General features: G+C 38.2%; 1 protein-coding gene and 1 pseudogene across 3 annotated transcripts; one reads left to right on the top strand and one right to left on the bottom strand.

Moving 5' to 3' along the window:
* The first annotated feature begins 1,113 nt into the window (after window positions 1–1,113).
* On the top strand, window positions 1,114–17,267 carry LOC103696283. 3 transcript variants are annotated; one of them, XR_005510734.1, is made up of 8 exons: window positions 1,115–1,413; window positions 3,690–5,000; window positions 5,088–5,363; window positions 6,086–6,245; window positions 12,719–13,641; window positions 13,763–13,943; window positions 14,042–14,142; window positions 16,563–17,267. XR_005510734.1 is itself a non-coding variant. In XM_039123681.1 (5 exons), exons 2-5 carry the CDS (start codon window positions 3,708–3,710, stop codon window positions 13,363–13,365), a joined length of 2,376 nt encoding a protein of 791 aa, XP_038979609.1. In that variant the 5' UTR covers window positions 1,114–1,413; window positions 3,705–3,707; the 3' UTR covers window positions 13,366–13,523. The 3 variants fall into 3 exon arrangements, 2 of the variants coding, with proteins under 2 accessions (XP_038979609.1, XP_026656633.2); XM_039123681.1 differs by lacking the exons at window positions 13,763–13,943; window positions 14,042–14,142; window positions 16,563–17,267 and having other exon boundaries at window positions 1,114–1,413; window positions 3,705–5,000; window positions 12,719–13,523; XM_026800832.2 differs by lacking the exons at window positions 13,763–13,943; window positions 14,042–14,142; window positions 16,563–17,267 and having other exon boundaries at window positions 1,116–1,413; window positions 5,106–5,363; window positions 12,719–13,523.
* Window positions 16,509–21,393, bottom strand: LOC103696284 (annotated as a pseudogene).
* Window positions 21,394–25,758: the final 4,365 nt, after the last annotated feature.

Raw genomic sequence — 25,758 nt, 5'->3', positions numbered from 1 at the left:
TCAATGCGGGTTTCGTCTTGAACCTACGGGGTCGGAGGATTGGGTGACGAGGCCTCCTCCAGGTCGGATCGGGGTGTACGTAGAGACACTCTAGGCCGGCCTGCGGTTTTCCCTACACGGGTTCGTGAACGAGCTCCTGGCGACATATCAGTTTGTCCCAGCGTAGCTCACTCCGAACGCGTGGAGGACCATCGTCAGTTTTCTGTCCCTCTGCCTTGCGCACGGGATACTGACCTTGGTCAATGTCTTCCGTCGGTGCTTCTTGTTGAAGTCCAATCCGGGGGATGGAGAGTGGCTTTACCTTGCCCTTCGGGGCGGTAGGTCACTCTTCCGGAGTGCTCCTACATCTATTCATGGGTGGAAGGAGAAGTTTTTCTTGCTTTTCTCCGAGCGTTCGTAGGGATTTGACCCTAGGTGGGGGCAGGCCTGGCTCAAGACCGCCAACAAGCTCCCCAGACTTTCAGAGAGCGAGCAGAGGATCCTCGACGCTCTTTACGGCCTCGAGGAGGATATTCTTCTGAACGACCTCGTGAGCGAGGTGGCTTTGGTGAATGTCAGTTTGAGCTCGGCGCGTCCCCAGGGTAAGGACGGTTATATGGCTCTTTTCTGTCGTTTTTCGTCTTGTTTGTTTTACTTTTTCTCTTTTTCTCTCGTCTCCCCTTCCCTTTCTTCTTTGGTGACGACCTGACATCTAGGTTTTTTTTTCGTCTTTTTAGATATTCCGAAAATGGTGACCAGCAATGTGGCTTTTTATGCTCGGTTCAAGAAAAGGGCGGTCGAGGTCGGTGGGGTCCCACCCGAGCTCAGGAAGAAAGCCAAATCTTCGGCCGTTATAAATATGATTTTTATTAATAATGTTAGAAGGGTCGTTATATTAAAGCTATTTGTACAAAAATAGTATTTCATGAGAATAAAAAATAAATATAAATTTTAAAAAAATATTTAGATAAATTTAAATTTTTAGAAGATTATTCATGAAAAAAAAATCTAAAAAAAAAACCGCACCGTTAATTGCGGATCACGTGAGTCCCGGTCCATCCAGTGTATGACCGCATATGGTGGGCCTTCTCGCCCACACCATCATCAATTCGTGGCCTCTCTTCCTCTCCTTTGTCGAGATCTCCGTCCAGCGCAAACCCCCACCGTCCATTCGCTCTTCCCCCACCCACCTCCCTTTCTGCCCTCTATCTCCCTCTTCCTCTCCCTCCTTCCCATCCGGTCGAAGCCCGAGAATCCCCAATCCCCTCCTTCTCCTTCTCTTCAAGGCTCTGATCCCCTCTGATCCAAGAGCTTTCCCCTCTCCAATGCCGCAACTCCTTCGTTCTTCGTGGATCAGAGATCCATAGCTCCTCTCCGAGTGGTGGATTCGTTCCCTTAGCTCCCAGGAGAAAAGTTGGAGTCGTAATCTCGAAGGTAATCGGTTCTGATACGAGTTCGAATTGCCGCCACGCGTAGTTCTTTTATTAACCGTGATCAAAGTCTGTTAATTTTTGAGAAGTTACTTCCTCTTTATTTGCGCTTTTAACTTGGTTGATTAAACAGCATGCACTTTTATGCACGCATGGTGAATACTGTTGGATCGTCTTTTTAAAATTTTGAATATTGATGCGACCTTCCAAAACTTTGATTTTAATGGATGCTTTTGAAGAAGACGTTCTTTGAATAAAGATCGAGTGCTGCAACTCATTTGATCATACCGACTGATCCACTGTCCTTCCTTATGTGTATAGAGAGTGGATTTAATGGATGTTACTTTCATGCATGCTACGTTGCATGGACTCGGGTTTCATGTGTCGGGTGCGGGTGTATGCCTTAATGTTGGGTCCTTGTAGTATCCATGAGTTTTTCTGAGGAACTTGTGCTCTAGTGCCACCAATATCCGTGTTCGGGTGTGGATACCATACGCTAAATTGAAGGGTCCAGGGAACGTAGCATGCTGCATGTGATAAACAGGATACCTTCAACCATAATCTGCAGACAGGCTTATTTGTTACTTTCATAAGCGGTGATTCGGATGTAAACACAGGCGATTGGAGATGGTTATAAATGCTTTGGGAGGTTTTCAATTTTTGATTTAGGAGCTATTTGAAGTTTTGTAAGTGGGGCCGCATGCGGCTCGAGTTGCAAATACAGACTAGTCCATTTGTTTGGTTGCCTGCAACTTAAAATGTAGAGTAAGTTGAGTTGCTTATTAAGCTGCAACTTAGGGCTATCTTGTGGTAAGTCGGCTTTTGGCCAAAAATGACTATAGGGCAAGCTGCAGTCCCTCGAGTAGGTATCTTATTATTTTTTAAAACTATTTTCTTTTCCCTCTCCTTCCCTGTCCCATCTCCTCCATTATCTCACCAATTGCCGCATCTCCACCACCCCTACCCACTCCTTGTTTTCACCCGGATCTCCCGCCCCAACTATTCCTCTGGACTAATATGTGGCACCACCCTCCTTCTCCACTTTACCTCCTTTTCCTTCTCGATCGACGCCCACCTGCTCTATGGCTATGCAGCTATGCGCTGCCTTTGGCCCCCCGCCCCGCCGCTCTCCTTCACCTTGTCCACCCTCCTCAAGACGCGCACCGCCACTCGCTTCATCTCCATGGGCACCTAGGTCTAGGCTTAACCCCTCGCCACCCATGGCTTTGATGTCGACTTCTTCATCTTCATGTACATCGAGTGCTTTGACATGGCATCCGCTTACAGGATGTTCAACGGAATGCCTTTGATAGATGCTTCTCTTGTCCCCAAATTCTCCTCCAAATGCAAGAAGTGAACTTTCTTATAAGTCAACTACTGCAACTTAAGTTGCAATGCAACTTGAATCACGATGCAACTTTAACTACAAGGCTCCAAACAACCCTTTAATTTGGATTGCTTCAATGGCAATATTAGTTTTTAGCACATGAAATTTAATTTCATACATATAAATATTTCGATTCAATTATAACTGCATTTATGGATTGGCATGTGGACTCAAAAGCATAGGTGCAGGTTTAGCATTCATATCATTTTAAAAATAGTAAGCGTGCTTATTTAGCTAGAATCCCATATTTGCTGCTTTGTGAGCTTGCATTAATTCATCTTTCCTACTATATATATGTGTTCTAAGTTTCGTTACTAGACTCTTTCAAATGTTGAAGAAACCTCCAGCTATTACAAAATTTTGATTGCTGAATGTCTCAGACTCTTTCCATATAGTTGAAATATTCACTACCTATGTAATAATCCATGATTTTTTATGAAATGTTTTGGAGTTTTATGACTTATTTGTGAAAGACGTTTCGGTCATCAATCAATGCTGGCAGTTTATCTATTGCTTCATGCATGCTTGTTGTCTATTGCCTGTCCTTGTTTGTAGACTACCCTTTTTCCTTCAATTTTTTAATGTATTTGTATATTCTGATGATATCTTTAATTTTTATCTAATATTATTCAAAAATTTGATATTCTTGACTGGTGACTCAATTTGGGTAAATTTATGTACATTCCCATTTGGGAATGTCAGTCTTAATGTCTTCTATCATTGGCAACCAAGTTTCCACTTTAAAGCTCAAGGTCTATACCTAAAGCCATCTACAAGTCTATACCTAAGGCTTTGATAAAACATCAAACTCCAAATTGCCAACAGATATTTCCAGTGTATAGTAGATGTTTTATTTTGCAAATCAAGCTAATCTGATTTAATTTAACTGACAGAATGTTGTCTGACAGTGGATGCTAAGGATGGAAGATAAATTAGTCCAACGCCATATTGACTCGGAAGACGGCAAAACAGAAGTTACCATTGCTCCCATGGATATCGACCCTTCTGTAGATGAAGATAATAAAATGATGCAAAATCCAGACAAAGGAGAAATAATTGCATCTGGAGGTGATACAGATGCGGAACCATATGAGGGCATGGAGTTTGAATCTGAAGAAGCAGCGAGGACATTCTATGCTGCATATGCTGAGCGTGTGGGATTTCGCATCCGTATCAGTAGGTACACTCGTTCAAGGCGTGATAACTCTATTATTTCTCGGAGAATTGTATGTTCTAAAGAGGGCTTTCGTGAGTCTTGTGCTAATGAAGGTCTCTCCGGTGAGCGAAGACAGCGACAACGAGCAGTCACAAGGGTTGGTTGTAAGGCAATGATAATGGTTAAAAAAATGGGCCCTGAGAAATGGATTGTTACCAAATTTGTGAAGGAGCATAACCATGGGCCAGTGCCTCCAAGAAGAGTGGAGGTTAGGACAGTGCGCAGGAATGATGATTTTCTCGTACAATCATACACCAGTGATGGAGGTGCTGTTCAGGAACCATTTGAGGGGATGGAGTTTGAGTCTGAAGACGCTGCAAAGACATTCTACATAGCATATGCAAGACACATGGGTTTTCGTGCACGTATTAGCAAATATTGCCGTTCAAGACGTGATAATTCAATTATTTCTCGGCAGATTGTTTGTTCCAAGGAAGGCTTTCGTGAAGTTCGTGTAAAGAATGAGATAACAGATGAAGGAAAAATCAAGCGCCCTAGAGTGATAACAAGGATAGGATGTAAAGCAATGATTATTGTGAAGAGGGCAAACTCTGGAAAATGGGTTGTTACAAAGTTTGAGAAGGAGCATAACCATGATCTAAAGATGCCTAATCTTGAATCACATAGCAATTCTGGAGAAGTCATTAATTTGCAAGGAGCAATTATGAAGGCTAATGGGATGGTAATGGATGAATCTTCTGCTAGAACACAAGGAACAAGTCAAGAATCACTGTGTGTCCTATACAACCAGTTATGCTATGAAGCCATCAGGTATGCACAAGAAGGGGCTGCAACTGAAGACAGTTACAATGTGGCGATGTCTGCTCTGAAAGAGGCTGCCGTGAAGGTTGCTGCAGCCAAAAAAGCTGCTGTTAATGTTGGACAACAAGGCCTACATATTGGTGGAGCTAAACAAGCATTTCTTGTTGTCCATCCAGCACAAACAAAAGCTTTGAAAGACTTGCAATGCTTGAATGAAGTCAAGCAGGTAATAACAGCACAAGAACTCAAGCATGTCCACCAGTTCTTTAATTTTTTGCTAATATCATTTACTTCACCAAGTGCTTCAAGTTAGTCCGATCACCCTGTTCAGGTCCCGTTGATCTTAAACATAGCAAACAGTCAGTTATTGCATAATCCATCGGATGTTGTGCATGCAGCCCATGCTACTCAAGTTTTGAACATCACAAATGCTGTCAGTGTACTAAAACAATCATTACCTTCCACACCACCTATGGAAGGGTTGATTGGAAATGGGTTACAAGGTTCTGATTTGCCAGAAGAAATGAAGATGTCAGTGCAGACAGTGGATAAAGATGTGGAGCTTGATTCCACCATCCAGAAATCTCAGGTTTACTTGCACACTGATATATTTGATTTGCATATCTCCTTTATTCTGAAAGTTCTTGAATCTGCATGAAAAATCATCTCACTTTTGTTATTAAGGGGGTACAATTCTGTCAAGAAATTGGGCAGTCCATACCAATTTTCTATTAATGTAAAAGTTATCGGAATTTAGCTACTAATGTGTTCATATTTGGTGGTCATTATCATTCCGCATGCATTTTATAGACAATTATTATGCAGATATGGAATATTTGGCAGCACTTCACTAGATATTTATTCGGCAAGCTAATCTATTCACAGTATAGGTAGTATTTGTTTGTAAAAGAAATTGTAATGTGTCAGTAGTTTGATTTGATCAGGCCCTGAAAGAATCATATGACTCTATACTTTGAGCGTTGGCATGAAAACTATAACAAAAGAAGTTCAGTCTTTTTCATCTTGTACATTGACGACTAGTGTTCAGCAATACCTAAAGTCCGCATCAAGGAATATATGATTTTGAATTCATATCCCCGCCCAATAAATTTTAGATCAATGGTTGCCATTTATAAGCATAAATATAATAGAAGCTTCAACTGCAAGTTTAATCAAGCAATCTTATGATCTTGTAGAACTCTATTTAGGGTTTCTGACATGAATATTTTTCTTTATTATCTTTATTTTTTTTGATTTTTCTGCATTAGTTTCTCTATGTATCATTATCTAGTTTGCATTTTAAATTTGCAGAACTTGGATTCTACTAATGCAGCCAAAGCTGACTTCACTCCAAGAAGTGGCAACAACTTAACTAGTCCAGGTTCATCTGAGGCACAGCCGGTGGCTATTCCTGCAGTGCCAGTGACACTCTACGTGCCGGTGATGGGAAGCTTGCCAACATCTTGTTCAGGTTGTTGTCAGTGATTTTTTTTCATCTTACACACTTTAAGAAACTCTTTGGGAGATATTATGCTTTTTTTTCTGTCCTTTTCTTTTCCCTTCAAAATATCTTTAGTAATCAGTAAACAATGCCATAATTATCTGGAGAAGTTATGAGGACTCACTGATTCTTCTTGATAAGTCATTATATGAATGTAATTTAGCCATTGCTGCAACTTTATTTGAAGTATCTAAAATCCTAATCAAGCAATGCATTTGGGGAACAATTGATTCTATGGTTGTTAACTAATATTTTCTCTAGCGAGTACTAACTATTATACATTCTTCTTGGACTAATGTAAATAACAAAAATAATCTCAAAAGCTAATTGGTTTTTAAGTTTGGGTGAAAGAAGGGATATCTCTTGGGAATATTAGTCATTTAACCTATGCACTGGTAAGATAGCCAAAGTGTTAAACAATATATTAATTTAATTAGCTGTCTAATCACGATGAAAGAGTGTGCGGCAAATTAACACTGCATACGAAGTTTAGAATCATTTGCAATTTTGAAAGATCAGGCTTGGAGATTTATTTAATTGTTATTATTATTAGTGTTTTATATGAATAAACATCAAGATGCATGATGTCAAAAGCTGTTGATAGCTGCTTGAGTTTCATTCACATTTATTTACATCTTCCACAAAATGATATGCTTCAATTAGTTGTCCATCATGGACTTTGAGCATAATTACTTCCTTCACTGTTTATTAGGGGTTCAAGTTTGTAATTTGAACTCTTGAACTAGGTTTGCCTGTGGAGGATTTTACAGTTCTTGTTCATGAGTTGCGATATTCAAGACAGATGCAAGTATCAAATCCAGACACATATCATGCTTCTGTGTTGGCAGTTAGGACGAATGGTTATATAAGGATATTTACAGGAAAGTTGAATGTTATTTATTTTGTTTTAGAGATTGTATAAAGCAAAAGGCCGCAATATAATTTATTAAGGGCTTTTATTATACATTCTTCCCCATTGTTACTCCTGGGTTAGCTTAAGGACATGAGAAGCATGAGAATTTGAAAACTTTAATATCTACATCCTTGGCTGGTGCATCCAAAAATCTGGACTTGGTTAATTTTAGTGCAGGAGGGTCTCCCACCTTTTTTCAAATATTTTAATATCTACATCCTTGACCATGAGAGCGAAAATCCACTTCTTGTTGCATTTCAGTGGGTCAAACTCGCTGTTGAAAGAGTTCAACGCTTTTCTAATTAGTAATGCAACTGATGTGGAACAAGATTAATGCATGCAATCTAAAATTTCTTTTTTTTTTTAATTAGATTTCAGCAACCCAATTCATAAACTATTAGCCAACTCAAATCTAACAGCTATCAGATGATTATATTAAAATCGAATTTACTGTAAGAAACTACCGACAATTGATCAGTTCCTTTAATAAATTTAGAAGACGGATCGTTGTTGATTAGGAAATCAACACATAATTAGGGCACGTTGTTCTACTTTTAGTTTCCTGCTGTTAAGTATAAAAAAAATTTGGGAACTTAACTGAATCCAATAACGACTTACTCAGAATTATAGTGGAAGGATCACACGGACACGATGCTCGAGAAAAAAATCCTGGAAGAGGGAGGCAAGTCCAGGGTCCTGATTCGCTGACGGGTCGCCCTTCGTTGAGACGGATGGAGGAAACCGACAAGATCTGAAACAGAAGTCCTGGGTTAATTGAGGTAGTAGGATGTGTGGAAAACAAAACACGATAATCTATTCAAAGGATAAATAATCCGGACGATGATTCGTCGGATCGAGATGAAGTCCGGAAGAGGAAACGGGAAGCCGGATGATGAGCGCCGCCTGCGCTAGAGGAAGTTGCGGAAGTCAGGGGATGCCGCGTTCACTTAGAAGAGAAGGATTTTAGAGAAGGAAGGAGGGTAGGATCTTGGGATTGGACACCAAACTTCTTTCAGGCAATTCATCAAACAGCTTCTCCTCTTTTCATTGAATTTCATTCCCTTTTACATAACGAGATAAACCCCTTTTATAGGCAGGGCAACCAATTACATGGTAAAGAAGGAATAAAGGGACTCATAAACCAGCTGATACATTGATGCATTGATGGGCAATAAACATTCCAATGAATCGTAGAAACAGGGGAGATTCGTGATGGAGAATGAAGCGTTGAAATGGATCGGGATGGCTTCTTCTTGGTTGATAAACGGCAGCGTTTAAGATCCAAAATTCTGTGGGAACCGGCTGAGATTGTCTTGAAACAGAGCGGTGGAAGACTCCAGCGTTGGATTTGGTGGCTTCTCCATTTGCAACGGCAGGAACCGGATGGGTTTCCTTCAGTTTTTTTTTCTTCTCTTCGTCTTCTTCGGCTGGAGCTGGGAGAGATCCGGCTTGGGAAGAAGATGGCTGGATGTGCGATGGAGCCTTGCTTCGTTTGGGTAGCCGGCTGGCCTCTTCATCTTCTTCGGCTGGAACTGGGAAAGAACCGGTTTGGGAAGAAGAACCGGCCTGGAAGGAAGACGACTCGTTGGCTGGAGAACCCCATGCTTCGTTGGCTGATACCAGGGAAGGCGTGGCCGGCTGGGAGTTCAGGGAAACGTCGGCTTGGGAGGAAGACGACTCGTTGGCTGGAGAACCACGGGAAGTCAGCTGATGGAGGCTTGGATGATGGCTTCTGAAAATCCATCGGCTGAAGCTTCTTTGAAGACGTGGCTGGGAAGAGCCGGCTGGGGAGGAAAGAAGACTTGGAGCTTCATTCGGTTGGGAAGAAGCCTCCTTGGAACCGGTCTTGATGAGTGAACCGCTGATGTTTTTTTTTTTTTGGTGGTTTATTTTGAATGTGGACTTTATTATGACATGGACTCAACACTATTTAGGCTGGACCGACATTGACTTGACTCAACATTACTTGAACTGGACTTGAATTGGATTGGACCTGACACGAACTTGACTTAAATAAATAACTAGAGAAATAAAAAATAAAAAAAACTGGACGACACAAGAAATGTGGACTAGCAGTCAAGCCAAAGTGATACTGGCTCATTGGTGTCCCCACCAGCAACATGATATTTGAGAAGTATCCAACTGTTTGATGTGCATTGAATTTGCCAATATGTATTCAATTTAGATTCTTTGAGTTGGTTACAAGTGTTTGGGTACCGTAACCATAATCATCTAGCCTTATCCCACCCAAGGTTTTAATCTCAGATGAGATCTTGGTTGACATCAGTTTGCATCAGTATCAGGTATCCATCGATACGATAAATCTTATATGTCAGCTTTTAAAGCAAGGTTGTGTAAACCTAAATATCTGAAAGCATGGGTCGATTGATATATGAATATTGGCAGATATTGATAATCTTTTTTTGCCATCCAAGGAAAGTGAGATCACGGCGAAGATAAGCTAGGGAGAAGGATCAACTGTGGTGGTGTGGAGGAGCAATGGAAGTGGGGGCGGAATGCAGAGCAATGCAACAAGGATGAGGGTAGCCAGATCTGCAGCAGGGATGCAAAGAGGAAAGGATGATGGCTGGGCGGAGGATCCATAGCGGGGTGGGTTTGGGGAGACAGAGAAGCATGGGAAGAAGATGAAATCTAGATCATAGTTTTGGTTGATCTAGTCCTTATTTTATACCAAAAAATCCAGATTTTGAATTTTCTTTAATGATCTGTCAAGCCACTCATCTAACCAAAGATAACAGTCATCTCAGGCTTCTCTGCATCGGTCATTCACTAAGATGGTTGAGATATTGGTCTTTAAAGACCTTGATCTCAGTATTTGTGTTTGGTTACACAATTGTTTGGTAACGAAACTTGAGTTGTTTGATACGAGGTTTACTAATATGGTGGTTTAGATTTCCGAACAGATAATAGAAAAGGATTTTCCATAAAAATATAGGAAATGTTGGAAGAAAAGACTGATTTTGCATTGATTGATTGTGTTGGAATCATATTTGACCTACCTTGAAGATAATGGAGCATTTATTTGTCATTTTTTTAATGAATTAAGGTCATCTATGGAAAAGTACAAGTAAATGTCAAGAGAGATGGGAGAAAAAGATAGTACATAAATAATGAAAGGAGAGAAGATAGAAAAAAAATATAGAAGAAACTTAGTAGAAAAATAAGAAGATATTATGATTATACATTCAGGACCCTATCGAGTAAATCTTCATATAACTTAACCTTGCTTATTTTTTGGGTTAGATTAAGGTTTATTGATAATCTATCTTTCTATACCAAATTTCATTTTACGATTTATTAACCAGTTAGGTGATTTGACATTTAATTTAATAGCATTGAAAGAATGAATCATTATCAAGTATTGTTGTGAGGTTGCAAATGAGTTCATTGTCATGGAACAATATACAGTATTGTTCATGATATGGAAGACAACCTATCATTTTGTTCGTAAGAAAAATCATATTAGATATCTTGAAGTCATCTGCATTAATGGCAAGAGAAGATAATTTTAGGGGTGGGGGAGGCTTGGAGCAAAGTTAGTACGAAAAAGATATAATGCACAAAAAACAATTGGAGAGGATTACTTAATGAGACCTTGTATGCATTGTTAACTAGGAAGACAAATACTTCGAATTATATGTGGCGCCTGTATGAGATACATATTGGATATCGATACTTGTCGGATGCTTTTTGGATATGTGTCTCATACTTATGTTAAGTATTCTATTTTTCAAAACTGAAAAAGAGATTTGGATAATTCCTGGATACACTCGAGTACACTTTTTAGATACTTCAAAAGTATGAGGAGGGGTTTTTACTTTATTCTTTTATGAATGTTAATCTTCTTATGGTGATGGCTAATTTTGGAGTTTATGATGCTGATAATCAAATATAGTGTGTGTATGGTGGTCTGTAGATTTGAACAATGACCAGATGATGAGTTTGTGGAGTTCATGCTAGCATATGAAATATGAACTAGAATATATTAAAGATGGTTTTTACTTTTTTTTAATGAATGCTAATATTTTAATAATGAATGGTTAATTTTGGAGGTTGTGATGTTGATACTCAAATATAATGTGTGGATGGTTGTCTACAGATTTGAGTAAGGACCAGGTGATGTGTATGTGGAAGTTCAAGCTAACATATAAAATATGTAACTGGATTATTTTTAAAGCCTCTTTAGCTTTGCAGATTTTTTTTTTTACATATATGTAAAAAAGTACATATATACTTATTGCCGCATCCTTGCACTATCATATCCTACTTTTTATGATTCGCTATATTGACATATCCATATCATGTCGTATCCATTTCCCATATCCATGTTCATGCTTCCTAGGTTGTTAATATGCCCTATTTTGTCATACTGTATCAAGCATTACTTGTAGCTGGTTTGTTTTAGAGAGACTTGTGAAGATAGATTATTAAAAAAGGATTTAAATGCTGGGTCATATAGGCCATAGTGTACCATATCAATACGATATTGGTACCGGTATATCTCTTATGCTGTACCTTATCAACATGTGGCATGCACTTCACTTTAGTTGTGTTGGCACCAATATGCATACCATATGTTGATATAGTATGATATCAGCCCATGTCATACTGGTAAAGTACTGGTATAGGTATTGATATTGGTACTTCACCTGTTGATTAAGATGGATTACAAGAGGCTTGGGAGAGAAGTAACAATAGGTTGAAAGAAAAACAGAAACAGTTTTGTGAGAACCTGGTAGTAGGATGCAAACAAATAGTATCTTTTGGCATTAAATGAATAAACACCCTTGCATAATCTGCCAATTTTATTGTATTCTATCAAGCCGTAATGAAAATTAGTTTGTTTTCTGTCAGTTAGACACTTAGCTGGTCTTTTAGTGGATTAGGTGATTTGACATATTCTCTGTCCATGGTATTGCTAAAGAAATAGAAATGCTAACTGGATTTGGAAAGGTGTATGATTGACTAAGAATCTTATAATATGACTTGAAATGACCTAGCATTTATTGATGGAAGAAATAATTTTGGATGACTTGAAAGCATCTATGTTAAAATGCTGAGATTATAACATATCTTGTCAATAATTTCATCATTAATTATCCTTCTATTCTGGTTGCTAAATTACCTGCACCATTATGTCCATTCTTCGCTGTTTTTACCAATTCCCCCAAAAAATGATTATATGAGGATTTTAGCTATTTACAAGCAGAGCTTTCTTTTTTCAATATATAATTATAACATCGTACAATTTTGTTGCTATTTTAGATGCTTAATGAACATGCACCTCTAAGTTTTTTTCACCTATGCATGAAACACCTTCCAGTTGCTTGTGCGTGTAGCACGGTGTCAGATGGGAGGAGACCTTTGCCGAGCAAGATTTATAGTCTCTATGGCCATGTGGATATAGCATTCCTTAGCTATTATATCTTAGTTCTTTAGCTATTATATCTTAATTCTTTTAGCTAGGAATGTTATTTCTAACAATGTCCCCACTGGTGAACTGAAACAGTTGGAACACCAGGAACTCCAGGCGGCTCATATGCACTTGTGGCGGCTCCCATTGAGGCATTGCCAGTTTCTGCTCGCCCTGCAGGACCGAGCTCTCAATTACAGGACGCATCCTTGCAGCCAGCAGCAGCATCTCAGAGTGGTGCACTGGCTCTGGCTCCATCCACGGGAAATCTATCAGAACACTGCAAGCCATACACATGCCCAAATCCTCAGGTGCATGCAACTGCCATTGCTTGTGGTGCACGTGTAGTGCCTCCCAAGGCCGCTGCTTCACTGATCAAGGCTATCGAGGCCAGGATCGGATCTGGAGGAGCTTCTGTTGCCAAGTCAGCACTTACAGGTGGCTGCAAATTACTTGCCGCCCAGAGTCCTTGCCCTTGTACCATTGAGGATGGTAAGAGAGGGCATGCATCTGGGAATATCATACCTGAAAGTCAGGTAGAACATTTGGAGGAGACGAAAATGCAAAATATTGAGGTGGACCCGAAGGAGTTGATGGTTGATCCTGACCATTCGGTAGTTGAAAATGATGGGCAGGATGGGTCTCTTTTCGAGAGGCAGATGGAATTGCTGGATACAGTCGGGGCTGCTGCTGATTTATCAATGTTTGGGAAAAGAGCTTGGACAGAAATCAAATGTGATTGAAATGCAGATTGTCTCCACTAACCTTGATCTGTAACATACAACCCCAATGCACGTATCGTGTGAATCATTTACTGACATGGGCAAGTTTTGGTGTAAAAAGTACATTTAGTCAAAATAGTAGTTATGTTGCTTTAGAAATAATCACCCAAAATTTGGTGCTCGAGGTGCCCAAATGTGACTGCTGATTTTCACCATTGCGGAGATTGCCAGGCCTTTTGCTGTTATGTTCTGGACCTACAAAACTTCTGCCGACTCCAGTTAACCGTTCACCAACAGGTTATCATTACATAAGTTCATTACATGCCTATTGTACATTGCACATGCTTTAATATTTTAAGAGGGAGCACAGGAATCACTGGAAGCTGATGCATGTTAATTATGCGTTACAATAATGTAGCTGCAGGTGGGAGTAGGTACCTTGCTTGAATGGTTTATATAATGATGAGCAGGTAAGTTGCTTACAGGTTTGAAACATCAGACTTGGAGACTCTATGCTAGCGCCAGCAAGTTTGGAGTGTAAAGCCTGCAATGGAAACATGATTTTAGGATCAACCATCGCCAATGGGGGGTTCTCACAAGTAGGATATTTACAAATTACAGTCCTCCATTCTGTTTCCTATCTTTACGTCCTGACCCTCTCCTCTTGCTCATACCCCCTCCCCCTCGTCCCCTGCAGGTTGAAGTCGCTGCTTCGCATGCTTCTTGGTCCATCCCCTCTGATCATTTTCCGCAAGAATGTGGTATAATGACTCATCATTTGAACAACTAGAATATCAGGTATTTATCAACGGACGCCGCAAAATATTTTACGGGTTGTGGCTGAAGTTTGTATGCTATATTACCCTCGAGGGGTGAGCAGACATTTTGCTCTGCATACAAGGTTCTTCACATGATTGTTAGACTTCATGTAGCATAGCAACAGCTTGTCTTTTATAAAGCCTGGATTGTAGGGCTAAGGTATAGTTAATTAAATCAGGTCTATTGGGAAAGATGGTCATTAATAAGACCTATAAATCTGGTATACCTATGCAGGAATCCATTTCTAACATATAGTTATAAATAAAATTGGACTTGCTTGATGGATAGGACTCATAAAGAGGAGTCTATATATTACTGGGTTCAGGTCCCTCTTCGCACAGCTACAAAATCATAAAGATATTCTCCATCAAGTTCCTGGCTGGGGAGAAAATGGCCTGGCCATTCTTCTTTGAAGGTTTTGACATCGGTATACGGCATCAATAGATATGCTCTATCCTTACTCTATCATCCTGTTCATTCCATAATGAATCTTGACAATATAATTCTTATTTACATGTGGTATCAGAGCTTGGATTAATTTGTGATGGTCTATGGGCATAAAGAAAACCTTAATCTAGTTGCAAGAATACCATTCTTTTTCACTTTACCCTACCCCGCTCACTGCTCCTCAGGCTTAAAAAAATGCCTCCAAGGAGTGTTTAATAAACTTTCCTAATTTTTGGATTAAATAATTATCTAAATTTTGTGACGGCCCAAATCCTACATGAAGAAAATTCATGTTTTATATTTGATCTTGCAATCTGAATTTCTTGTCAGTGATTAATTGTGTAAATAATTTTTCTTGGGATTATTAAATATATTCTGTTTTCTCCATTAGGTTATGATTAGATAAAATCATGATGGCCTAGAATACCCTTCTCCCTCGTCCTTGTTAAATAATTATTTTGCTTCCAAGGTATAATCCGTGCTTTGATTGGTTAGTTCTTGGCTTAAGGTGATGGAATTGAGCCGCTCTAAAGTTATATGTTATTATCTTTGTTACTATCGGATTAGATAAAACCTAATTAAAGAATAGGTTAAACCTCCTTTCTTCCCATTGTTGTTTCTTGATTGCATGGGATTATATGGTGTTGATTCTATTCGGATTGAGATTTCTTAATGCTGAATTTAGTTTTACGTTATATTTACTTTGAATCCATGGTACGAGAGGAAAGAATCAAGAGAAAAATTGAAGGGGTCTTACACAGCCATTATGGTTACCTGATTTAAAAATTTTAGATTTTCGTGATTATTTCCACAGATAATATCTCTCAAACTTATGGTACATGCATTAATAATGACAGCAACATTCCCAAGTTCAGGCTTTTGGGAACTGTTTGGCAGGGATAAGAGATTTGGAAAACTTTGTCGCAAGTTTGGCAACAATTCAGATAAATAAATATTCAGAAAAATTCAGAAGAATTACAAATAAAGATTTATACTATTCTGTCTTTTTTTTATATTTTTTCTTAATGCCTTTTTGATCCTTGTAGTTTGCTACATAGCAGTCCCCTTCTCATGGAATGAGTATTGATTAAAGCCTTTACGGTTCCATGCAAGCAGCATTCATGAAAGAAACTAGCATGAATCTGCATTACTTGGAATCAGTCACAAGTGAAATTTAATTGCAAATTATTAATACAGTTGAATTAATGAAAATTTAAGAAAAGAAAGAATATAAATAAAAGGAAAGATAGAAATTACCGTAAGATGCGGTTGTAAGAGCAAAAAATCCTCTAGTATCTACATTATAGGAAATTACTGGGTAATGCCCGCGCTACCTTTTTGCAACGTAACCCTCTCACATGAATCCTAAATATCATCTAGGGAAGGCCAAATCTTACTAACAAAGTCTCCTTTATCTCCAAACATTCGGAAATCTCTCTCTCTCTCTCTCCCCTCTCTCTGGGCGTATGTTTGTTCTACATTGGTCATTTGTTAGGTAGATGTAGGATACTTATATAGGATCAAAAAATCCAAATAATATTTTTCGGCTAGTTATTTTGGATGAAGCCTTGGATTGTTATAAATGGTATCAGAGCGGATCCAGCCCATAACCTATGTGGATTAGAAGACGCTGCAACACAGACTCATTGGGACTGACTACAAGCCGATTGTAGTGTTTGTGATTAGATTTAAATGGATTTGAACCCTTAGCCTGATGAGGACGTTAGAGCTTGAACAAGAGAGTATGTGAGGATCCGTGCAGACGTGTGTTTAGTCCCATATCGGTTATTCATTGGGTAGATCTTGGGTACTTATATAGGATCAAGAAATTCAACTAATATTTTCTAGCTAGTCATTTTGGATGAGGTCACCCCCGCGTCTCTTGGAAAAAGCCTTGGTAGATTTTATGGAACTAGCATTAATTAGAAGTGTTTGTTAATCCATACATGCAGGATTCTTGAAAGAAACTTGCTTCCGCCAACATCATCATCAGTTGTCTCCATGCACAATCATTCATAAAGTATATCGGCTAGGCGCGGGCGGAGCAGGACCTCCAATGGAGTAGTATTGGGGTAAGGCAACCCAAGGTCATACGCCATCTCCAAAGGCCCACCACCTGGAGTCTCCGGCTCAAAGCCCTGGATCAGCCGAGCAAGGGTCAGGTGCATCACTTGGAGAGCGAAGGAGATCCCCGGGCATGACCTCCGGCCAGACCCGAAGGGGTTGAGCTCGAAATGCTGGCCCCGGACGTCGACGCCGGCATGAGGCGCAGACAGGAACCTCTCAGGTCGAAACTCATCAGGTTCGGGCCACACGCCGAGGTCTCGCTGCAGCTTCCACACATTGACGAGCAAGCGGGTGCCGGCGGGGACGTGGTAGCCACTTATCCGGCAGTCCGCCATGGCTTCATGGGGCACGAGCAACGGGGCAGCTGGGTGCAGGCGAAATACTTCTTTCACGATGGCTTGGAGGTAAACCAGGTTCTTGACATCGGATTCATCGAGGGGCCGATCCTTGCCGACGACCGCATCTATCTCATCCTGGGCCTTCTTGAGCACCTGTGGATTGTTCCCCAGGAGTGCAAGGGTCCAGGAGAGGGAGGTGGTTGTTGTGTCCGTGCCACCCATTATGAGAGCCTTCCAAAGGAAAAAGACTAATTAGGCCCTGTTTGGGGGAGCTGTTGGCAGTAGAGCTGTTAGAAGTAGAGCTGTTGGAAGTAGAGCTGTCTGAAGTAGAGCTGTTATAAAAAGCTGTTTGCTGTTTGGTAACTACATTCGTAAAGTGTTGTGGTACTTTGTTTTGTGTTTGGTAAACAAACTGAGAAAGTACTTTTGTATGACAAAATTACCATAAAGGACATTGCATAGTATTATACAACAGAACATAATAAAACATAACATAAATTAATACATAAATATACGATATAGTATAATATTATTGTAATATAAAATAATATTATGTTAATATAGCATAATAGTAATATAATTATTAGAGTAAATTAATATTTGGTAATTTAACATAATATTAAATTATTTAACATAACATATTAATATATTATGATATAATGTAATATATATTATATTTATAGTATAATACAATAATAAAAGTATAAAATATTATAATTGTTAGTATAAATTAATTTCTCATAATATAACATAATATTAAATTATTTAAAATAATATATTAATGTATTATAATGTAATGTAATATAATACAATATTTATAATATAATACAATAATAAAGGTATAAAAAATTATAATTATTATTATAAATTAATTTTTCATAATATAACATAATATTAAATTATTTAAAATAACATATTAATGTATTATAATGTAATGTAATATAATATAATATTTATAGTATAATACAATAATAAAGTTATAAATATTATAATTATTAGTATAAATTAATTTTTCATAATATAACATAATATTAAATTATTTAACATAACATATTAATGTATTATGATATAATATAATATGATATTATATTTATAGTATAATACAAAAATAAAGGTATAAAATATTATAATTATTAGTATAAATTAATTTTTCATAATATAACATAATATTAAATTATTTAACATAGCATATTAATGTATTATGATATAATATAATATGATATTATATTTATAGTATCACACAAAAATAAAGGTATAAAATATTATAATTATTAGTATAAAATAATTTTCCATAATAATTTTTCATAATTTTTCATAAAATAATTTTCCGCGGTCCAGGGGCTCTTCTTTGTGGTCCACGCTCGAGGAGGACCTCAGCGTGGGCCGCGAGGTTGATGATAAAAAAAAACAATAGATTGATTTTGGAAGGTATGGAAAAGGATTAAAATTTTTTTCTTCTAAAATGTGGTTGAAGAGATGCATACAAAAATTGAAAAGAAAAATACATTTTCTTACGAAAGGGAGTCTGACGGCTAGGGTTCTTGGCTCCAGCAGATTTTTAGGTTTATAAAGGGACAAACTATGTAATTATGTTATTTTAATATGGGCATTTTTGTCAAAAATACAGCTTTCCAAAAATGCTGAAACAGCTTCCTCCCAAAAGCTCCAAATTGGAGCTTCCTCCCAAAAGCTGTTTTCAGCTTCCCGCAAAAGCTGAAACAGCTTTTTGAAAAATTTACCAAACACAGTTTTCCATCTAAAAATACTTTTGGAGGGCCAGAAAGTGCTTTCTGACCCTCCAAAAGCTCCCCCAAACAGGGCCTAAGGCAGTCAGCTACTAAGCTGCTGTTAAGCTAAAACAAAAACCCACAACGAAGGACCAACTGGATTTTGGCTGAGCTGGTTTAGAGACACACAATTTGGCATGTGGCTCTCTTTTCTTCTTCTACTACTTTTAATATTTGAGAAGTAAAATGAGAATCAATTTGTTTAGCATATGGTTGTTAAGTGTTTCAAGGTTAACAATCTCGGTACAGGATCTAGTATTGGTACCATGCTGATATATTGTTCGTACACCAGTACAAAGTCGAGTTAATGTACTAAGATTAGGTGTCCATCTCTTGAGTTTCAGTTTGGTATTGGAACCGTACGGTACTCTCGGTATGGGACAATAGTTTATTGGTGTATCAACCAAAACATCCGGTTGCTGTTTTAATTGAAACTAATTTGTGTCCATGGTTCAGCAAGCGACTTATCCTAATGCTAGTCATTATAAATGAGAAGCATATTGCCTTCATATGGTGTGAAAATCTACTCCTAGGCATGGCTTGAGCTCAAGCCTTTTGTGAATGTTTGACCTAGGTAATTTTTTAAATTATATTTCTTCCAAGTATTTGGCGGTGCTCCAGGTATTCTGTTAAAAAAAATCACTGAAATTTAATGCATATCAGATTTGGTGCTATGACTCCACAATAGATTTGTTGGTGGCCCTGGCATCAGAAATTCCAAACATAATCTCCTACATGGAGATGCATGTAACATTTTCCAACTCAGCAGCTTAATTATGTATATCAATTATCTGATTTAGACACAACTGCTAGACACCGCAGAAACATCAAATTTCATTTAGCAAAGCTCAGGAATTTTGAAATGATAGAGCCAAAAAAACCTCCTCATAATAATCATCTACCGAGCAAATAAATCAACATCATCTAAATTGGGAAAGCAACAAGGCACAACCAAAACAATCCTCAAAATAATTAGCAAATCCAGGATAATTTTCTGACTCGATGCGGACTATCTTGGCTACTACGAATAGGGCTGAACAAGGTTCAGGAGTAAGATTAATCATATTGGAAAGTCGAGTCGTAAGCCAAACTTTCGAAGGCCATAACTTATTCATACGACGTTCGATTAAGATGATTTTTTATTAAATTCGATATTTTTTTTTGAGATCTATTCTTTTCGGTATCTGTAGCAATCAAGCCCTAATTTCAACTTTCGGGGCGTGAAACAGGCCGGTCAAATCAGAGGTTTCTTTTTCAAGTAAGACTTTAATTGAGCGCAGCTCTCTATTCGAGAAGAATCAGACGAAATAACAGACGACAAAATTGATATAAAAGTTGAGATTTATCTTCTAAAAATTTTTAAAGAAATAAAAACAATTAGAGGGAGTTATGAACAATACCAGAGAAGTAGCTTTAATAACGGTGTCCGCGTTCGATTCAGAGAACTCAGCATCTTCCACTATCGATAGCATCACGTCCATGAAATCTTGGGAAGCACCAGTAGCCCTGCCAGAAGGTCGCCTCTGTCGATGCTCCTCGAGCAATCCAGTCATGACAGAATCCGCTTCTTGAGCAGCCGACTTCATTGAGCTCTCATGTCCCCGCCAATCCATCCACTCGAGGAAGGGGAACATGTCAGACGCCACAAACGCATCCAGAAGGCCGAGGATCCGGCTGATGGCCGTCCGAAACCGCCATGCCTAATCCGAGCCTGCACCCGAGCCGAAGTAACGCTTCCCAGCCACAACTCTAACCACTATGTTGTAGGCCAGATCCCCCAGCCATTGTTTCATCTCCACCCTGACCGGTCTTCCGTTGTTCCTGAGCCACAGCTCATGCAGGTCTCTCATGCATGTGTCCATCTCCGTGGATCGGACATACTTGAGAGTCTCGAGACGGGCGTTTGAGAGAAGCTCTACCATCAATATCTTGCGGACCAAGCGCCAGTAGGAACCGTAAGGTGCGAAGCCTACCATGGCATAGTTGTAGCCCATATGCTTCCCGGCGGCGTTGCCGGGACGGGTAGCGAAGACTTTGTCATTGGTAGCGAGGCACTCCTTTGCTGCCTCCCAGCTATTGACGATGAGCGTGCGACGCATACCGAAATGAAGCATAAAGACTGGCCCATATTTATCAGCCATCTCTCCGAACACATGGGCGAGGGGCTTTCGCCTCCTGAGGAGATGAAGGTGGCCGATTATGGGCAAGGCACCTGATGGTTTGGGGGGCTCCTTAACCCTAGTTTTCTTACTCATAATCCTTTCAATCCATAGATGATATAGGGAAACAAAGGCAATCAGCACAACAACAAATTGCAGCTGAAGGATAAAATCCATATGCAGAAACCTGAAAGTAATGATAGATTGTTGGAGATCCTTTTTTTTTTTTTTTTGTGAGTGAGAAAGGAAGGCACCTGCACTATAATTTTCTAGGTTCTAATACTTGAGGATGCACCATCCAGATCTAGAACCTTTAGTTGCTAAACAGAGAGGTATCACTAGGAGTATCATCAGAGATGCATGTAACTGAACAAGAAGACAGAAAGAAGGAAAGGAAAACCCATCACGTCTTTTCTACCACACAGATTCAAAGCTTAATTGTCGTGTCTTTGTTGGCTTTGTCTAAGTGAACGAATCTAAATTCTCTCTTGCAACAGTCAGCCCATAATAATGAGACCTCGTCCACTTGGCTTCGATATAAAAATTAGAGTAGAATAATAAAAAAAAGGGAGCCCTATTTAATTTGGAGCAGGAGACCAGAAAAAAAAAACCTGTTCAACCCTGTTTGACTTGAACGATTATTTAAATACCCTCATACCGACTTTGGCCTCACTGATAGGTTTGCCGATCACCATTAGACCACCATTGGTTCTTTTTTCTCTTGCCTCACGGTATTCGCCAAAGATTTCAGATGAGCGTTCGTCGGAGTTTTAGATCTTAAAAAGAATTGTCGAATTTATTTGGACCTATAATTCGAGTTGCACTTGCAAGATAAGTAATGTAACTCTTTTTCTAGATTTATCGATAAATTATAAATATTTTTTTAATCGAATTATTCTTGATTTATAAACTTGATGCATAGTATTTTATTATTATATATGCCTCTTTCTAGAATATTCTATGATTCTTAATTGAACATGTTGAGCTTGATATAAATTATATTCAATTGATTTTGATGTCGTACGATTTTATCTTACGATTTAGAGCACTGAATATGCTTTAAAAAAATAAATTTTACTTTGAAATAGTGGACTCACAGCCAGACTATGTATCGATATCCTATTAGTAGGGATTATTCGGTGGTATATCGATACCCTGCTAGTAAAAATTATTCGTTGGTATATCGATACCCTACTACTTGCTAGTGGGGATTATACGACAGCATATCGATATCCTGCCAGTGAGGGTTATACGTTGGCACTTTGATGAGCTCATATTTTGGCCCAGCCATAGGGTATAAATGTGGTTATAGTTTATGGTTGTCAAGATGATCTTAATGTTTTGAAAATTTTTGAAAAAAAATTATTTATGAATAAAATTTAAAATGATTGAATAGTGTATAGATTTGGTTTTGAATTGATGTGCTTTACATACTTAATTTCAGCATATTATTATTATTATTTTATTGCTTCATTTATCTAGCTAAAGTATGGGCTATCTAAATCATTATACAATATTTTATTATTTTTTTATAGATTCGAAGAATTAGTTGGACCCAAAAATTTATTATGGAAGAGCGATTAGAGACAAGATTTTGACATCTTTATTTAGACTAGATTTTATTTTAGAATTGATGCAAGATTTTGAAATATTATTGGTCTTGTAAGATTTTAATTTTGTTATTTAAATTAGAATTTGAATGTAAATTATGTAAATCTATTTCGCTGCTTGTTTATGGTATTATGAAGAAATTTCTTGAATGCTTGTGGAAAGAGTTTTTTTCAATTATTTTAAAATATTTTTATATTTTTATAAATTATTTTAAAATATTAGCTAAGCTCTGATTCAGCATTTGTATGATTTCTGAATTATTAGGTCCTGATAATTTCATGTTAGTAGCTAATCTGCTTAACTATTATTGTCAACAAGGTAAGTAATATTCTATATTTCATTGTATTTTATTTAAATTACTAAAAATATTTCACATAAAATATTGTTCAAGTTATTATATGATTTCAAATTTAATTGCATACGAGAATCTTTTTAATTTTATGAATTCAAATTTGCAAGTTGTCTCGATTTATAGTAACATATATTAAATCATATCTTTTTAAAATTAACTACATGGTTTTTATAGGTTGCTGTATAAATTCTTACTGTATTTATGCAAACTGGATCATGCAGGTAAAATTATATTTGTTTGGAATTATACTAAAATTAGGCCATAATTTTGTATGTTAATGTGAATTATGCATACTTTGGAAGATACCGAGTCATTAGAAAAATTCACTTATCTAATCTACACCGTAGAAGTTAAATGCGGTACTTGACCTATAATGCAGAGGTTAAATGTAGTATATGATTTACACTCTAAGCATTAAATAAGAACCCACTCTATATGGATTAAATGTATTATGTCACCTACTCTGTAGGAGTTAAATGCTATACTGTAACCGGCCCTCTAGGGATTAAATACAGTACTTCGACCTAGTCATGGGTATAAATGCAGTCGTAGTCTTATGGGTTGTAGATTTGAAATCAATATGGGATTGAATATTTTAAGTATAAGTATAGTTTTGAATAAGAAATTTGGATATTATATTTCACTCTAGTAAAATGCATTATTTCTTTATATAGATATGTGGAGATAAATTATTTGATACTTGCTTGATTGGGTTATATAATGTAATTACTTACCATGTTGTTAGTACTATTAAAAATTTATTAGGCTGTTAAGTTCATTATTTTCAAATCTCTCTTCTCAGATAATCCTGATAATAGATTTTGGGGCGAGCAAATAAAGACAAGGCTGGTTTTGTAATTAGGCTAGGCCTAGTTTTGGTCAGTTTATATACTAAAGTGTTGCTTTAGGAGGATTATGTATAAATAAATTAAACACTCAAAGTTTAAAGTTATAAATTTAATGAGATACTCTATTTATAACTTTTTGGTGGTATTTATGAATATATTTGAGAGTTTAGTTGCCCTGATATCATATTATATATGTCAAATTTATTAACAGGTGGGAGCCTTGCCTATTTATAGGACCAATTTTTGTGAGTACGGGACGGTTGCCATATTTTTGGATTGTCTTGATCTCCCTCTACGTTCCAAAGCCACCTAACCTTGATCTCCACCATTGGTGGCCACCAGCCAGGGGCGGCTCAATACATTCTGGGGCCTAAGGCGAATCCAATGAACGAGGCCTTTTTTTTTAATAAATTTTTTAATAAATATAAAATACTTAAAAAATATAAAAAAATAGATAGCTATCACGTACACTATTTTAACAAAGATACATGAATCTAACAAAGATAGACAAGAAGCTTTTTTAATTTAATATAATTCTTGAATGGAAGCATATAAAAGTAATTATACTAAATGAAGAGCCATGAAACTGATTAAATAACTGAGATAATGCTTGGCAATACTGTTTACCATGTCAAATAAGAGCCAAATAGAAAAAGGTCATCCTATGGCACTTCATGGGCAAGATAAAGAAAAGAATTTTTTCATAAAGAAACCTCACTATAAAAGAAAGTAGGGTCATTATGGAAAATTCACCCCATCCCACCATCTCCCCTTTAAGTAAGTACCCAAGCGGCAACTACAACATCACAGCACAGCAGCCATTAAACCCCCTCCCTCCTTTTCTCTCTCTACCACCCAAGGGAGAAGAAACCGAGAGGAGAAAACTAAAAGAATCTCCACCCTCGAAGAAGTCCATCTCCAATCCCCCTATCTTTCTTCCGGATGGCCCAGCTGGATCAGGAGTAATGTGAGGGAAGGAAAACCAAGACCAAAACCAAAAAAGAGAAGGGATGAAAGATAAGAGTGGCTTCAGGCGTCTATCAAGCCAACCAAATCCCTCCTCTCTCTCTCTCTCTCTCTCCCCCCCCACCCAAAACAAAACTACTGTCCCCAACATCCCAAATTCCCCCTCTGCAGGCCAGGAAACTCTCCACCTCCTTTCCATCAAGGGAGAAGACTCATAGCCAGCCCCAGATCAAGGCCTTTGCTTTCTTTTGGTCAGCCTCCCGAAGGCCTTTCATTGGCCCGAGACCTTAGGCAACCGTCTCAGTCGCCTAGGGCTCGGGCCGGCCCTGCCACCAGCGCCAGTCTCCAGTGCTCACGACCGCTCAGCACTGATCTCTATTGCCTGTAGCCATCTCGATCGCCATTATTGCTTCAGATCCCCTTCGGTCAGGTCCGATTTTTGGTGATCTCAGCAGTAGGAATGTGCACGCACCCTCATGTGAGAGGCTTTTATACGGACGGCTCTGCACTTGGTCACAGACGGCTCGGTTTTGGATATGTTTTCTCCTTCTAGTTTTTTTTAGCGCTGCCAAATGTCATCGTGTAAAAGGTGCACTTTTTTCTTCAGAAGCCGATAAATCTGACTTTTTTTTCAGCCTTTTTCCACCATTCTAGATCAGACAAATTATATTTCAGGGGTCCAAGAAACACGTAGCTTCTTAAGGGTCGCAAGCTTTGGTGCTGCTTCACTGGCCACATCCTCCATCCGCCAAAAGGCCAGATAAGAATAAGGAGAAATTCTATGAACTCTTGGATCTCATTTAATTAAACCTGATTCCATTTAATTAGAATCCAGATTTGATAAATATCCCTTGGATTTTGTGAATTCTGATTATCATAAGGACATTAATGTCATTTCGTAGTAGTGAAGGGTGGTTACCTTGATGGGGGGTGACTCTTCACGAGTGTATTACCTGCGGCATTTAGTCCCTGGAGAAAACTATAAATAGCCTGTTAGACTCTTTCTCTAATCACGCATTA

Source organism: Phoenix dactylifera, chromosome 2 (assembly GCF_009389715.1).
Source record: "Phoenix dactylifera cultivar Barhee BC4 chromosome 2, palm_55x_up_171113_PBpolish2nd_filt_p, whole genome shotgun sequence".
NCBI classification, from domain to species: Eukaryota; Viridiplantae; Streptophyta; class Magnoliopsida; order Arecales; family Arecaceae; genus Phoenix; species Phoenix dactylifera.
The sequence above is the reverse complement of the archived record's forward strand: the minus strand, read 5'-3'. Positions and strand labels throughout refer to the sequence as shown.

Bases quoted from the DNA above. Each gene is read 5' to 3' on its own strand.
- LOC103696283 (XM_039123681.1), top strand. From the start codon at position 3,708: ATGCTAAGGATGGAAGATAAATTAGTCCAACGCCATATTGACTCGGAA. The intron at 5,364-6,085 runs GTTTACTTGCAC...TTAAATTTGCAG, and splicing joins CCACCATCCAGAAATCTCAG to AACTTGGATTCTACTAATGC. The intron at 6,246-12,718 runs GTTGTTGTCAGT...GAACTGAAACAG, and splicing joins CTTGCCAACATCTTGTTCAG to TTGGAACACCAGGAACTCCA.